Genomic DNA, 14,168 nt, shown 5'->3' on the forward strand with positions numbered 1-14,168 from the left:
AATCCTCAGGAACGAGTCCAGAATCTAAAGAGTTTTGAAAAATTATCACTAATGCATCCACTATTTCTTAGGCTACTTCCTTAAGCACTCTGGGATGCAGACCATCTGGCCCTGGGGATTTATCTGCCTTTAATCCCTTCAATTTATCTAACACCACTTCCCTACTAACATGTATTTCCCTCAGTTCCTCCATCTCACTGGACCCTCTGTCCCCTACTATTTCCGGAAGATTATTTATGCCCTCCTTAGTGAAGACAGAACCAAAGTAGTTATTCAATTGGTCTGCCATGTCCTTGCTCCCCATAATCAATTCACCTGTTTCTGTCTGTAGGGGATCTACATCTGTCTTAAGCAATCCTTTTCTTTTCACATATCTATAAAAGCTTTTACAGTCAGTTTTTATGTTCCCTGCCAGTTTTCTCTCAATCTTTTTTCCCTTTCCTAATTAAGCCCTTTGTCCTCCTCTGCTGGACTCTGAATTTCTCCCAGTCCTCAGGTGAGCCACTTTTTCTGGCTAATTTGTATGCTTCTTCTTTGGAATTGATACTATCCCTAATTTCCCTTGTCAGCCACGGGTGCACTACCTTTCCTGATTTATTCTTTTGCCAAACTGGGATGAACAATTGTTGTAGTTCATCCATGCGATCTTTAAATGCTTGCCATTGCATATCCACTGTCAACCCTTTAAGTGTCATTTGCCAGTCTATCTTAGCTAATTCACATCTCATACCTTCAAAGTTACCCTTCTTTAAGTTCAGAACCTTTATTTACTCCCAACAAAACCCATGTATGGATCATACGAAGTGACAGTCACATATCCATTGTGCACTAGGTGCTGTTGATCAACCCAATTCTCAGGGCATGGGAAAGTATCAGACTTTACCCATTGCTGCAACGAACTACTGCCAGCAGCCTGCTGTCCAAATCTTCCACACTCTGTCTCTCCTCTAAAAGTCCCAGCGGTCTGTCGCAGCTTGTTATACTGACATCATAGTCCTGCCTCATCCAGGCGTTTTAAAGTGACACCCACAGTAAATGAAACTGGTCACATAACAATTCAGAATCTGATGGTGGAGGAGAAGAAGCTGTTCCTGAAACGTTGAGTGTCTTCAGAAACCTGTTCCTCCTCCTGGATGGTAATAATGAGAAAAGGGCATGTCCTCGAGTGAAGGGGTCCTTAATGATGAATGCTTCCTATTTTCGGATGCCGGGGAGACTAGTGCCCATGACGGAGCTGGCATGGTCTACAACTTTGTGCTGTTTTTCCGATCCTGTGCAGAGGCCCCTCCATACCAGATGGTGTTAGATTCCAACCTGTTAGAATGTTCTCCAAGGTACATCTGTAGAAAGTTGTGAGTTTAAACTAATACTGTATAGCATTTCCTCTATATTGAGATGAAACACTGATGCGATCAACTTTGCTCTGCACAAGATGAGAATTTGCATATCACACTCCCACTCCTTTGTTCCATTTTTAACATTGACTGTTCCAAACAGAAGTATCACTTGAATTGTCAATTCATCTCTCAATAGATGCCAACTGTTTTCTCATGTCTTCAAAGGTATCAGTTTTTAAAGGGTTTATTATTCTTATACAATGTAAAACAGTGCTTTGTTTATAGAAAGAGGGAATTGTGATTGTATTTACATAGCACACCAAAATAATATCTGCACATTAACCAGAGAATGAGTGTTTTTGAATGTAGACTGCATCATTTTCTACTAAAGGCCCTTTTTCCTCTTCCTTAGAAAGTTGAATGCTCTCTTGGAGGAACAGAATGCCAAATCAGAAAGGGAAAAGACGCCAATAGAAATACGTAGGAGAAGAAGCAAAATAGCATGTCGTCATGGCAACCAGCATATTTCTCATTTTTCTAATTATCCAGCAATGATCAATGGCTCCCTTAGGTTAGTCTTTCAATAAATGAGGGTGCAAAATATGTTTTCCCTAATTGTTCATGTTTTTTTTTACAGACCACACACTATACTAAAAGTATTAGCCAAAACCTGAGACTTTTCTTTCCCAGATGAAAGTACTCTACATGAAGTAAATATTAAAAATGTTATCTAGTGGAGCTTTAACTTGAATTGGCTGAGAGGTCTTTAATTTTCAGCTTTTTCGAAATAGTTCCCAACTTACTGTTTTCTTTGTTAGCTTTTTTTTGGTTTTGAAGCAACATCTTATTTGCACCCAATCACATATCTTATGTGGACATCATTTACACTTCTGATTTTTCATGTTTGGTCTTGTTTTTCTTAAGCTTTCAAATAAGGCACACAGTTTTGTATCTTTAAGGAAATGGGGAATTACTGACTTGGCCAATGTTTATTGTCTACTCCCTGAGATATATTAGCTACTCCAAACACAGAATTCATATACTGTATCTTGACTTGACCAAATATACATACATATCCATTTCTGTGCTGCTTTGGTAACACATTGCATATTTATTTAAATTTATTGCTCATTTCTATGTTGGAAACTGTTTAATGCATTAATCAGTATTAACAGCTGCTACTGGAATATTCATTGTCCTCTGGACAACATTTCCATCTCTAGTATTACATGATTCCTGTACATTGTAGTTGACCTCGTTTCGTCAATCACAAGTTTCCTGCTACTTATTTTGGAGTTTTAAAATGGCAGTGACATTGGAAGGGTTTAGGGATGTCAGCAATATTGTAGATTATGAAAGGATGGCAAAACCTTTGGAAGGTTTTAGGTGAAATAGTTTAAAACACAGATAAAGTCTGAGGAAGGGAGAAAAGAGAAAACAGGCATGGGAGCATCAGATGGTAAGACTATGGAGGCATGGAGAAAGGAGGTTGTGGTTTTGTTTCTGAGAATAAGTACTTAAAAGAATAACCTCTTCTCGGGCTTCCAGCCAGGTAAAGGTATTGATTTTAATGGATGTTTTCATCAGGGAAGAGACCTGGGTACGTTTGGTCCGGTGGTGGGTGGGTGTGTGCGTGTGCATATAGGTAGACAGACCGACCCCTGTTGTCCATCTCTCCTGAGTGGTTAGCCCTGATCCAATCGGGTTTAACTGTCACACCTCGTTTAAAATCGAATTCCAGTTCTTACTTGGACCTTAAGACAAAGGAGCAGAATTAGGCCATTCAGCCCATCGAGTCTACTCTGCCATTTCAGTATGAGTGATCCCAGATCCCACTCAACCCCATACATCTGCCTTGCTATATCCTTTGATGCCCTGTCTGATCAGGAAACTATCAACCTCCATCTTAAATATAACCATGGACTTGGCCTTTACTGCAGTCTGTGGCACAGCATTCCACAGATTCACTACTCTCTGGCTAAAAAAAATTCCTCCTTACCTCCATTCCAAAAGGTCACCCCTCAATTTTGAGGCTGTGCCCTCTAGTTCTGGATACCCCCACTATAGAAAACATCCTCTCCATATCCACCCTATCTAGTCCTTTCAACTGAAAGCAAGGCCTTCATCTTTGATAAAATTCTTTTCCTCTGGTTTTATTTCAATGGCTTCCTTCACCAGGTGTCCCCAAAAGCCATCGGCACAGCACAGAAATTTTGTGGCATTGATGTCAATCCTATGGTCATTGTGAATGCAATATATTTTAATTTAAATATATTAAGATACAGTGGGAACCTGGATATAAAATTGTGGATTCATGATATACAACTTATCAGCAGTTTTGGTACAATTATCAATAGCTTTACTAACATTCATGCAAATTATACCAACTTGATTGCTCAAGACTATTTGTCTGTGAATGCTATCTGGAAGAACTGTATCTCTAGACTGGCTTTACTAGTTCCTAAATATTCTGTTTTTCCTGCATGAGCATTGGCTGTCTTGGAATTATTTCATAGTTTCCTCATCTTCATTATTTCACTAAGTAATCCATAGCTCTCTAAATTATGCAAACTGATTTTTAAGGTAGACACTGTACATAACACAAACCTATACCCTTTTTAGAAGGTACTTCAGTTGGTTTGATTTCCACAAAATCCCTAAAACTGTAATTTAACATTTAAAATTGATTATTAGTGACAGTAGATCTTTCTCTACATATTTACAATGTGCTTTAGAAAGGATTTAGAGACTTTAGGACCAGTCCAGCACCAGCTCTGTCTTGTAAGGTTACACCTCTGAACAAATTAACACAGGAGTTCTTACTGCAGCATGACCTAGTCTACACACCAGGCCACTAATTACAAACACTTCCCATTTAAAATATTTACCAGCACTTTTAAATGAAAGCAAAACATTAGGGGAGAATTCCATAAAGGCTGTTAATAAATTACATTGACCATGAATTAGACTTGCCTCTGTTCATTTATCTGCTGCAAGATTGTGCACTGGATTTATTCAAAGTAAATGGCATTGCAATCTGGGTGGACTGGACTAGATGTAGCAAAATAAAAGTAGAAAAAGATGGAAGCACTCATCAGGGCAGACAGTATCTGCAAAAAGAGGAATAGAATCTCTCACTTGAAACGTTAAATCTGTTTCTATTTCTGCAGGCGCTGCCTAATGTATTATTTACTTTAATTTCAGTCTATCAACATATGCAGCTTTTGCTACCTGCACTGTGACCCACAAGTCAGATTGAAGGATTGTTAAATGAATGGAACATTGTCTGAAACAGGAAATGCAATAGTGTTAGAAGAATGTTAGATCAGGTACAAAAAAAGAGGGAAAATGAAACGTAGGATAAGAAAGTAAAAACTGGATATACAAAGAAAAAAATAATAGCTTAAGGAATGAGAATCCTCACCTAAATAGTAAATTTTCAGTGAGCTAGAGATGCTTTGGCAATACTGTAGTGCAATTTTCACATAGGATCACTGAGCACGATTTATCCCAATACTCAACTGCAGAGTTATAACATGTATGTAAAGTTTATTCTGTTTTATTAAAGTGGTAGGATTAATTTCAGTGTTTCCAAGAATATCGATATTTCAAGAGTATATCATACCTAGTATTGTAACTTTATATTTGAATAAGCATTTAACATACATAACAAATGGGTCATTGATATTGAAAACATTGTTCCAGGTATTTGTTGATGTTTGTATTCCTTAAATATTTTTCTATATCTTTGCAAAAGTTGTACCTGTTTGGATCATGTTTTGGAAGAACAAACTACCTCAACACCGAGAGCCGAAGCATCTCCGAGCCACCCATCAGCAGTTTTCTGGACAGAACAGGACCTTTTGAACCTTGAACACATGGATTTAGCTGTTACTGAATATACTCAGCGAAGGCCACCATCCACCTATTCCAATGTCTTTGTGCCACAGGAAGGAGAAGAGGTTCTTGACAGTGAAACAGAATGGAACGCACTTTGTGAGAATATGGATTTTGGAATATCAGAACAAGAAATAGAGCATTATTTTAGCAGTATTTCGAGAAGACATCACTTTCGTCAGAACATTCTACCATTTCGTCCATTTACAGTCATGAATGAAACCAGGGTGTAAATTAAAACTGAAACATTGAATTTGAAGAGTTAAAATATTTGGATTATATTTTTTCATTGGATATCATATGACATACGAGGGGTGATTGATAAGTTCGTGGCCTAAGGTAGAAGGAGTCAATTTTAGAAAGCCTAGTGGAGAACATTTATTTTTCAACATAGTCCCCTCCTACATTTACAGACTTAGTCCAGCGGTCGTGGAGCATACAAATCTTGGACCTCCAGAAAGTGGCAACAGCAGGGGGTGATTGATAAGCTTGTGGCCTAAGGTGGGAGGAGATGAGTTATACAGCTCTCGTTACATGCACATGCGGTTCAACTCTGAGTGATTATGCAGAAAGTTTGAAGTTAATAACTCATCAGGGGTGATTGATAAGTTCGTGGCCTAAGGTAGAGGCAGATGAGTTATTATTGTGAACACTTTCTGGAGGTCCAAGATCCGTATGCTCCACGACCACTGGCCTAAGTGTGTAAATGTAGGAGGGGACTATGTTGAAAAATAAATGCGCTAGGTTTTCTAAAATTGACTCTCTCTACCTTAGGCCACAAACTTATCAATCACCCCTCATATATTCCATTAGAAATGAACACTAAGTTCTGGTAATTATCAAAATTGAATACCAAAGTCTTACATTTAATATAAATCTATTAGCCTTTGTTACACATGCAAACAATCATAAAAAAATCATAAAATCCATTGATGGCTCATCACATGCCAGATCATTGTAGAAATTCCCTTGCAGTTATAATTACCAGAGTTGGCACAAACAGTACTTGTGTGATAGGCATATGTGTCTATTTAGCAGTTAAATGTTTCAACCGCATTTCACTCCCACACTTCCTTAGCTACTTTAATAGAACAGATATCAAACTGATTGTGAACTGTTTTAGTATTTTTCCTCCCTCTCACTTAGGCAGAACAAGAGAAAATACCTCAACTTCCCATGAAGTGTGAAGGTATTGATAAAGTGTAAAATGTTTAAACATAGGGTATTATTTGTTAATTTAATGTCTCAAGTTAAATTGTAATACTACCGCATGTAGATAGTGACAATTGCATGAAACATACAATTTCTTACATGCAAATACTTCATTCCTACCAATGTCAACCTCAGATTATCAGTTTCCAATGCCATTTCAGTACTCCATTCCTGCTGACACCATCAACAATTTATGTTAGTCCGTAGTGTTTTGAGTGCCTACCTATTCCTTAATAAATAGATCCTCTCTTCTCAGTAACATAGCTTTTATCTATCTCTTCAAATAATTTATTAAATAAACAAATTAGCAGAGATAGTCAATTCTATGGGCAAGGATAATCTTTTGATTGATGTTTTTAACGCAGTACAAAAGATGAAATATAAATTTTAATTGTACATAATTTGAGTTCTAAATAGGTTCTCTCTTTTGAGTTAGTTTGGTCGATTTTGAGCAAACACAACACCCAGAAATTCTATCCCATGATATTGTATAATTTCCTTTTCCTTGCTCTCCTCCATGAATTAACAGTCATAGTCAGCATGAAGATGGAAGGTTGCAATTGTTATTGTTCCCAGTTGTAAGAGTTCCTCACGAAGGAGTCCCAGATCTAATTGTTGTATATTGAATCAAAAGCAAAATATTAAAGAGGATAGAAATCTGAAATAAAAACAGAAAATGCTGGAAATATTTAGAAGGTTTGGCAGCATATGTGAAAAGAGAAGAGTTTCTGGTCAATGCTGAACATTTCCACAAAATTCTATCTTTGTTGTTGGATTGATCCACTGATCATCTTCCATGCTCTATAAGGTCAGAAGGTGGATGATACTTGCATAGCGCTTAGCCATCCACTCCCTCATGCAGGAAGACCTATACAACATTTAACCATGGACAGATATGCAACATTTGAAGCACACAACTGCAAGCCAATGACCATCTTCAGGACATCCTACTGATGTTCAATAAGATTATCATTATCAAAATCCCCTCAGTTATGATTCTGGATCACCACTAATAGAGAGGCTTAAGCGGGACCTGATACACAGATGGGTATGATGAAACAAAAGACTCGAGCACCTTTTTGTTTCCAAAACCTTCTCCAAAAATCAGAAGTCAGAATTATAATACTCCCTTTTTATTTGGTTGAATGAGTCCAGATCAAACAACTTTGAAGAAATTTGGCATACTCAGGAAAAAGCAGCCTTCTTGACTGGCAGCAACTCATGGAATAAGCCCTTAGTGTACCAACTGCGCAACTTACCAAGGCTTCTTTGAATTGTACCTTCCGTATCTACAACCTCTACCACTTATAAAATCAAGCACAGAGGAGAAATTACTGTTGCATTTCTCCCCCAAGTCACACATCATCCTGGCTTGAAAATATATCTTCAGTATTTCACCATCACTGGGTCAAACACATGGAACACAACTTTACTAGAAGGAATTCACCATCTATTTCTGAAGGAGAGTTAGAATTAGCGATTAAGCGCTGTCCATTATAATAACACTCACATTCTATGCAAGAATACAATTGCATACTGTAAGACATTTTTAACAGCTATATAACTATGTACTGTATCTTCACTTAACAATAAATTCAAATGCACAAAGGAGAGCAAACTTTATTTTATTAAATCATGCACATCACATATGTTAGTGCAAATACTTTAATTTGTACTCCAGAAATTCTACTTTACTTTTCAACCTTTTTTACAAAATAGATTTAAAACAATTATTTAACTTTAAAAAATTCATTTCTGCAATTCAGCATATCAGAACAATATTTGCAAACAACCTATGTACAGGAGGTACCAAGAACCACTGGCATGTGTGTGTGTGTGTACATGTATGTGCAGTTGAGGTGGAATACCATAACTTAATAGTAATTTAAACATTTCCTCAGACTAACAACTTTAGAGCAAATTTGCTTGTTTCCACACAGACAAGTGTTTCTTTGCCCCACAACCATATAAACAAAAGAAATTTCCCAAGGTGAAAGGGACACCTAATAAACCCTACACTCACCCCCAACGTGCTTAAGATAAATTATATAGCAGATTTGTCAACGTTCTTGAAAATCTATTTTTATTATCAAGAATATTTTAAACAAGCTGTATTTTAAAGTGTTCTTTTTCATTTGATTGACTACTGAGTCTTGTACCAATATTTGTAGTTACATTGTACAACTGCACTGACATTCTGTGGTTGAATTAGTTTTAAAATAAGGCAATATCCAACTGGCTAAGATTCATGAAAAAATTAAGATGATAATCCATTTTTCTCCTGTGACTTGCTTCAAAACAAAGTGCTTGCTGGTGTGACTCCTATAATGAACATATCAGCTGTCAGAAAGACAGCTGAAGGTTCGTCCTGGGAATGTAGTGATTAAGGCAGTAGCATTACACTGCTTTATGACTGCAGATTTGAGTCCCAGTCATGGCTAACATTTGAAGCATAAACCTCACTCCTGTGCATCAGAAATATTTCATTCAGTCTCTAACACAGATATCCCCATTCCTAGGGAGAACAAACAAACATTTTTTTTTAAAACTCAGTGATACAGAGCTTCCCACCAACTGATGCACAGAGGAGCATGGATGGTGCTGTAGAAGTGTCTGTGGTCCACTTACCTTCACTGGGTTAAACATCAATTATGATGGTAATCAATAATATAATGCAAGTTACTACTGTTTCTTCACACTTTTTAGTGAACAGGAGGTTTAGGAAATGTTGGGATACATTGAAATTCCATGAAAGGCAAGTCTTCCAGGCATTACATTTAATTTTTGAAACTCAACAGGAGTTTAAACAGCATCGTAGATGATTCAAACTTCTCCACCACATAGTCATTTCTCTTTGGGCCTATGTGCATCAGCAGGTGGAATTGTACCACAATGGCTAAAGGAAACAGTAGAACTCAGAAATTAAACCAAATTGAATGCCACATTTCTTTAAATTTTGGTACCAAGAAGCCTTGTTTAGGCCACCACAATTCTATCCTTTTTAAAATAATGGAAAACTGCAAATAAAACATTATCTAGAGTAGAATCCAGTCATGATTTTTATTCTCTCTATATACAATTACATTTTGTACAGTTCAAGCAAAGACCCTACTGTTGTACTTTGAAACAGCTGTGTTTTGTTAGAGGTAAAAAGGATGGAAACAGATCTGCTTGCCCCTGTGGTGAAAGAAAGCCAATGTCATTAGGGAGACATTCTGTAGTAGACATATTTTGCAGATTCAGGGCGAGGCCCTGTTCAACGCTGGGTATAACACTACGACTGTCACAGCAACCAGCACTGCCATCACCGGCATCCACTTGAAAAGTCTTCCCTGAAAGTAGTAATTGAAACACATGTCAAGTTTACCTTCCATGGACCATAATTTTCTGAATGGATAAAGGAGCAGTTTGGGGTAAAACAAGTTTATGTTCAGTGTAGATGCACATCTCTGACCTTAAGATGTGTGCAAATCACTCTTCATTACCAATTTTTTTTCATAAAGTGACTTTGATCATTAGTAACAATATTTTAAATGAGACAATAATTCATAATGCTCAGAGCATGATTACATATTCACATTTTGTAGCTGATCTAAAGACTCATTAGCCAAGATTTATGGAAAAGTGTCCTGTTTTGTCCTGTTTAACCTTACAGATACATCCACTGCACTCCACTCTTCCATCTGTATTTCTCCAGCTTTTCTTAAATATTCAGACATGAGATAATTTTGCTCATCTGAATGCTTATTAGAAACACACTGAAATATGGACTAATAAATCGAGAAATACTTAAATCAAGTGTTATCCCAATCTGCTGCACCATTACGATCTTCCAGTAAAAACACTACAAAACTATTCCATATTTGGCAGATAACAGACATGCTAGACTGGCATTAGTGGCATGTTAGAGCAAAACATTGGAAAACAGGTAACAAAACACAAACTTCATACTTTACAATGTAAGAATTGAGTAAATAAAGCACAGTTAACACAAATTAAGACCCTGCAAGGTACATATCAGCAAGTAAAAGATGCATACAAACTGTTCATGCATTTTGTGAAGGGATACAAATTACTAGGGGAACACACAGACAAAAATTGTAGCTGTGTACCTTGATCTACCATAGGTAACCGGACCACCAGTACAGGAAAGCCAGGATTAGGGCGACGCCTAGAGCAGGGATAGGTTGCAATATGGTGGAAGGCTGAGGGAGGGAAGGGATATTCACAGTCACTGTGTGCGAAGCAGCAGAATGCACAGTGGAGAATTTCAGGGAACATATAGGTGGGATATAAACTTTACTGTGCCAAAGTGATGTACAGTGTAAGAAAACACAACTCTCAGATGGATTTGAAAATCCACTGCAAAACAATGTGCTGCAAAATATTTCATCATTTTTTCTTCAGTTTAGGCTTAGCTCCAAATTCCTTAGCTTATGTTGTCCTGGATATATATTTTGGTTGATGAAAAACAATTCCTGACTTTTAAAATTATAATTAAGTGGATACATAGAAATGATTTTAAAATTTTAACAGTTTTTAATCTTCAATCAGCTACAGGTCGAGTACCTCTTATCCAAAATTCCCAAATCCAAAAACCTTCAAAATTCAACATTTTATTGACGCGGACATGACATCCCAAATGGAAAATTCCACAAGGTTCCCAGGTGATGCACGGATCAGTGCACAGCAGACAGTTTTGAGAAGTGATCGCATATATGTAATGAACAGAAGTTTGACTCTGCACACCTATCCCAACTGAAGGTTAAAATGGTAGTTGCCTTCTGATATTGCTGGTAAGCAGAAATTTATTGGGCAAGCTGGTACGGGAACTTCCTCCAAAATAAAATCAATCCCACAATCACCAACAGAAACTAATGATTAATTTTAATATTTTCTGTCTCACAATCAGAAAAACTATTCCAAGTCCCTATTTTATCCTTCACTGACTCTGATTTACTTGCTACCCTACTTTCCGACCGATCATATACATAACAATTGATCTAAGCATGAAAAATGCAGGTTGTCTTAATGAAATGTTAAGAGTACAACAGGTAGCTGAAACGCTGACTTAATTTAAACAAGTCAATAACATGACAGCAAACAACAGGAATTCTGCAGATGCTGGAAATTCAGGCAACACACATCAAAGTTGCTGGTGATCATACCAATTTAGTACAAGTTCTGCCACGTATGGAGCAACAAGTGAGTTCCCTATGTGTGGGAATGTTTTCATGGTGCTGGAGAACATGCTGCCTTGCTGATTCAAGATACTCATGGTACAAGATTATAAAAGCTGCTTTACTCCAGACAACAAGTATAAACACATATGAAAATAAATTTAGTATCAGAGTTAGCCAACAGGCATTTCCTCCCCACTTTATTTTGTTCTAATCTTTATTTATATTACTGACAAGTTACCATGGCAGCCAGGAATCACTGCTAACCTCCCTAGCTGATTCTTCTCTTGGTTTAGCTCAATAGTAGAGAATAGGTTTTCAGTTCACTTTTATTTTCTCAGTTTAAATTTGGAAATTGATTATTATTTGGTGAAAAAAATTGATGCAGAACACAAATAGTTAAGAATAGAATAGGTTAAAAGGTAAAATAAAGATGAATGTAGGTGCCCCTCAGCAAAAGAATGAACTTTGACAACCATTATCTCAACTCAATTTAGGTCGAAAATTGAGCCCTATACAGCTAATTAGCGTATCATGGAAAAAATATCTACCTATGAGTCATAAAGACAATTTCAACACCAATTTGATCATTTTGGCATGAAAAGATTGAAGGATTTTATTTAATGAAACTGATTAAATATGAGCTATAATGTGCAATATTTTATACAGCAGTGACTGGAAATAGTACGTGGATTGATTTATCATGCTTAACAAGCATCCTTTAATGTGTATTAGTTCAAATAACAACAAAACTCAAGAAACTAGATGTGTAAAAACATTCCAGAAATCTAGGCAGAGAAAAGGGATTATAATACTTACATTGTTTCCCTTCTGTTGCAACAATTTTAGATTTTCCTTATAACTTTCAAGTTCTTCTGTCATGGACTCATTCTCCTTCTGAGCTCTTTCTAGCTTTTCTTTCAGTTCCATATACAGGGTCTGATTTGTTTCATACTATAACATAAATAAATCACAGAAGAATTTCACAAACACTATAATTACTACAATTACAAGGAAACACTGTTTTTAAAATATGCCATGATTTTAGTGATCTTGCATGTCTAAACACAAGAAATTCTGCAGATGCTTGAAATCCAAAGCAACACACACAAACTGCTGGAGGAACTCAGTAGGTCAGGCAGCGTCTATGGAACCGAATAAACAGTTGACGTTTTGGGCTGAGATCCTTCTTCAGGACTGGAAAGGAAGGGGAGAGACCCCAGAATAAAAAGGTGCAGGGAAGGGAAAGAGGATAGCAAGTGACAGGTGAAGCCAGGTGGGTGGAAAAGGTAAAGGGCTGAAGAGGAAGGAATCTGATAGGAGAGGAGAATAGACCATGGGAGAAAGGAAAGGAGGAGGAGGTGATATGCAGATGAGAAGAGGTAAGAGGCCAGAAGGAGAATAAAAGAAAAGGGAAGGAAGAGGGAAACAAATTTTAACAGAAAGATAAATTAATTTTTATGCCATTAGGTTGGAGGCTACCCAGATGGAACTGCAGGGTGGAGAGCCAACAATTTTAATTCTGTAATGTCCTGGTTAAGATTCCTATTGCTATGCTGTAGGTATTTCATTTTAACAGCTTTTTTGCAAAAAACAGTGTGTCCTGCTGGTAGAATGTTTTGGTTTTGGCTAAAGGCAAGAAGCCCTGCTGTTCAACTTTGGAATGCTGTCAGCCAATGAGGATGGTGGGATCTGGAGAAACTTCTAGAGAGGGTGGTGCGGAGAGAGATTTGTGATGGACATTTGTCTGGTTTGGGGTCTTTTTGGCAGGAGCTGTGGAGCAGGACAAAAGGAGTATGCCACAGAATGTCGTGGAAAGGAGAGTTGCAAGAAATATTTTGTGCAGTTGAATGGATCCAAGGAGGAGGGCCAATACACCTGCGAGGGAGCTGGTTTGTTCATGATGGACTTCAAGGAAAGTTCAGACTGTGGTGGGTGCTTCATGTAGACTGTAGGTTTCGCGCCGTGAGTAACTGTTGTTCCTAGCTTTGGAAGAGATGAGCTCCAACGGTCATGTAGACATTTAAACATGTTTAACTGTAATGGGCCCTCTTATTGCTTTTCTTTCTCTTACTAACTGTATGATAAAACTGAAATTGGTGAATATACTTCTTTATAATTTTATATGGTGTACGATCTGTTATTTCTTGCCAATCGATAATTGTATAAGGGCAGTATTTACACAGCATCCTCTCAAATCGAGGTTTCTTTAACTGGAACAACATTCCTGTTTGGCTGAATTCCAAATCATACCTACTCTAGGTGTATATTGTTTACAAAAAGTAGCCTTCTCACTGCTGAGTCACGTGGCTGCCAGCAGAGCAGCTAATGAGTTGAGTTTGTATACGAGTCCGGTGACAGGATTGTGATTCCTATTCCCATTCTGACATGTTGGTCCATGGCCTCCTCTTGTGCCATGATCAGGTCATTTTCAGGGTGGAGTAGCAACAGTTTTCTCGGTATCTTCCCCATTACTTATTGGTATTCTCCTACTTTCCTGCATTGGCTCCTGGTTTATGCAACTCAGTGCTTTATGTGCAAT

The 14,168-nt window shown here is 37.4% G+C and overlaps 2 protein-coding genes across 22 annotated transcripts in view; one reads left to right on the plus strand and one right to left on the minus strand.

Moving 5' to 3' along the window:
- The window catches only part of LOC134357098 (uncharacterized), a 42,346-nt gene extending 36,752 nt beyond the window's left edge, over positions 1–5,594 (plus strand). For both annotated transcript variants that reach the window (XM_063068404.1, XM_063068405.1), the window contains 2 exons: positions 1,750–1,908; positions 5,095–5,594. In XM_063068404.1, the coding sequence (XP_062924474.1) occupies positions 1,750–1,908; positions 5,095–5,467 (532 nt within the window). In that variant the 3' untranslated portion in view covers positions 5,468–5,594. The remainder of the gene's footprint in view (positions 1–1,749; positions 1,909–5,094) is intronic.
- A 437-nt stretch (positions 5,595–6,031) lies between these two features.
- The window catches only part of slmapa (sarcolemma associated protein a), a 198,222-nt gene continuing 190,085 nt past the window's right edge, over positions 6,032–14,168 (minus strand). For 7 of the 20 annotated variants that reach the window (XM_063068028.1, XM_063068029.1, XM_063068031.1 and 4 more), the window contains 2 exons: positions 12,446–12,580; positions 6,035–9,778 (listed from right to left, as the gene is read on the minus strand). In XM_063068028.1, the coding sequence (XP_062924098.1) occupies positions 9,686–9,778; positions 12,446–12,580 (228 nt within the window). In that variant the 3' untranslated portion in view covers positions 6,035–9,685. Of the gene's footprint in view, positions 9,779–10,558; positions 10,652–12,445; positions 12,581–14,168 lie in introns of all 20 variants that reach the window. The other 13 variants (XM_063068043.1, XM_063068032.1, XM_063068030.1 and 10 more) reach the window with 8 other exon arrangements.

Source organism: Mobula hypostoma, chromosome 15 (genome assembly GCF_963921235.1).
Source record: "Mobula hypostoma chromosome 15, sMobHyp1.1, whole genome shotgun sequence".
In the NCBI taxonomy this organism is placed as follows: domain Eukaryota; kingdom Metazoa; phylum Chordata; class Chondrichthyes; order Myliobatiformes; family Myliobatidae; genus Mobula; species Mobula hypostoma.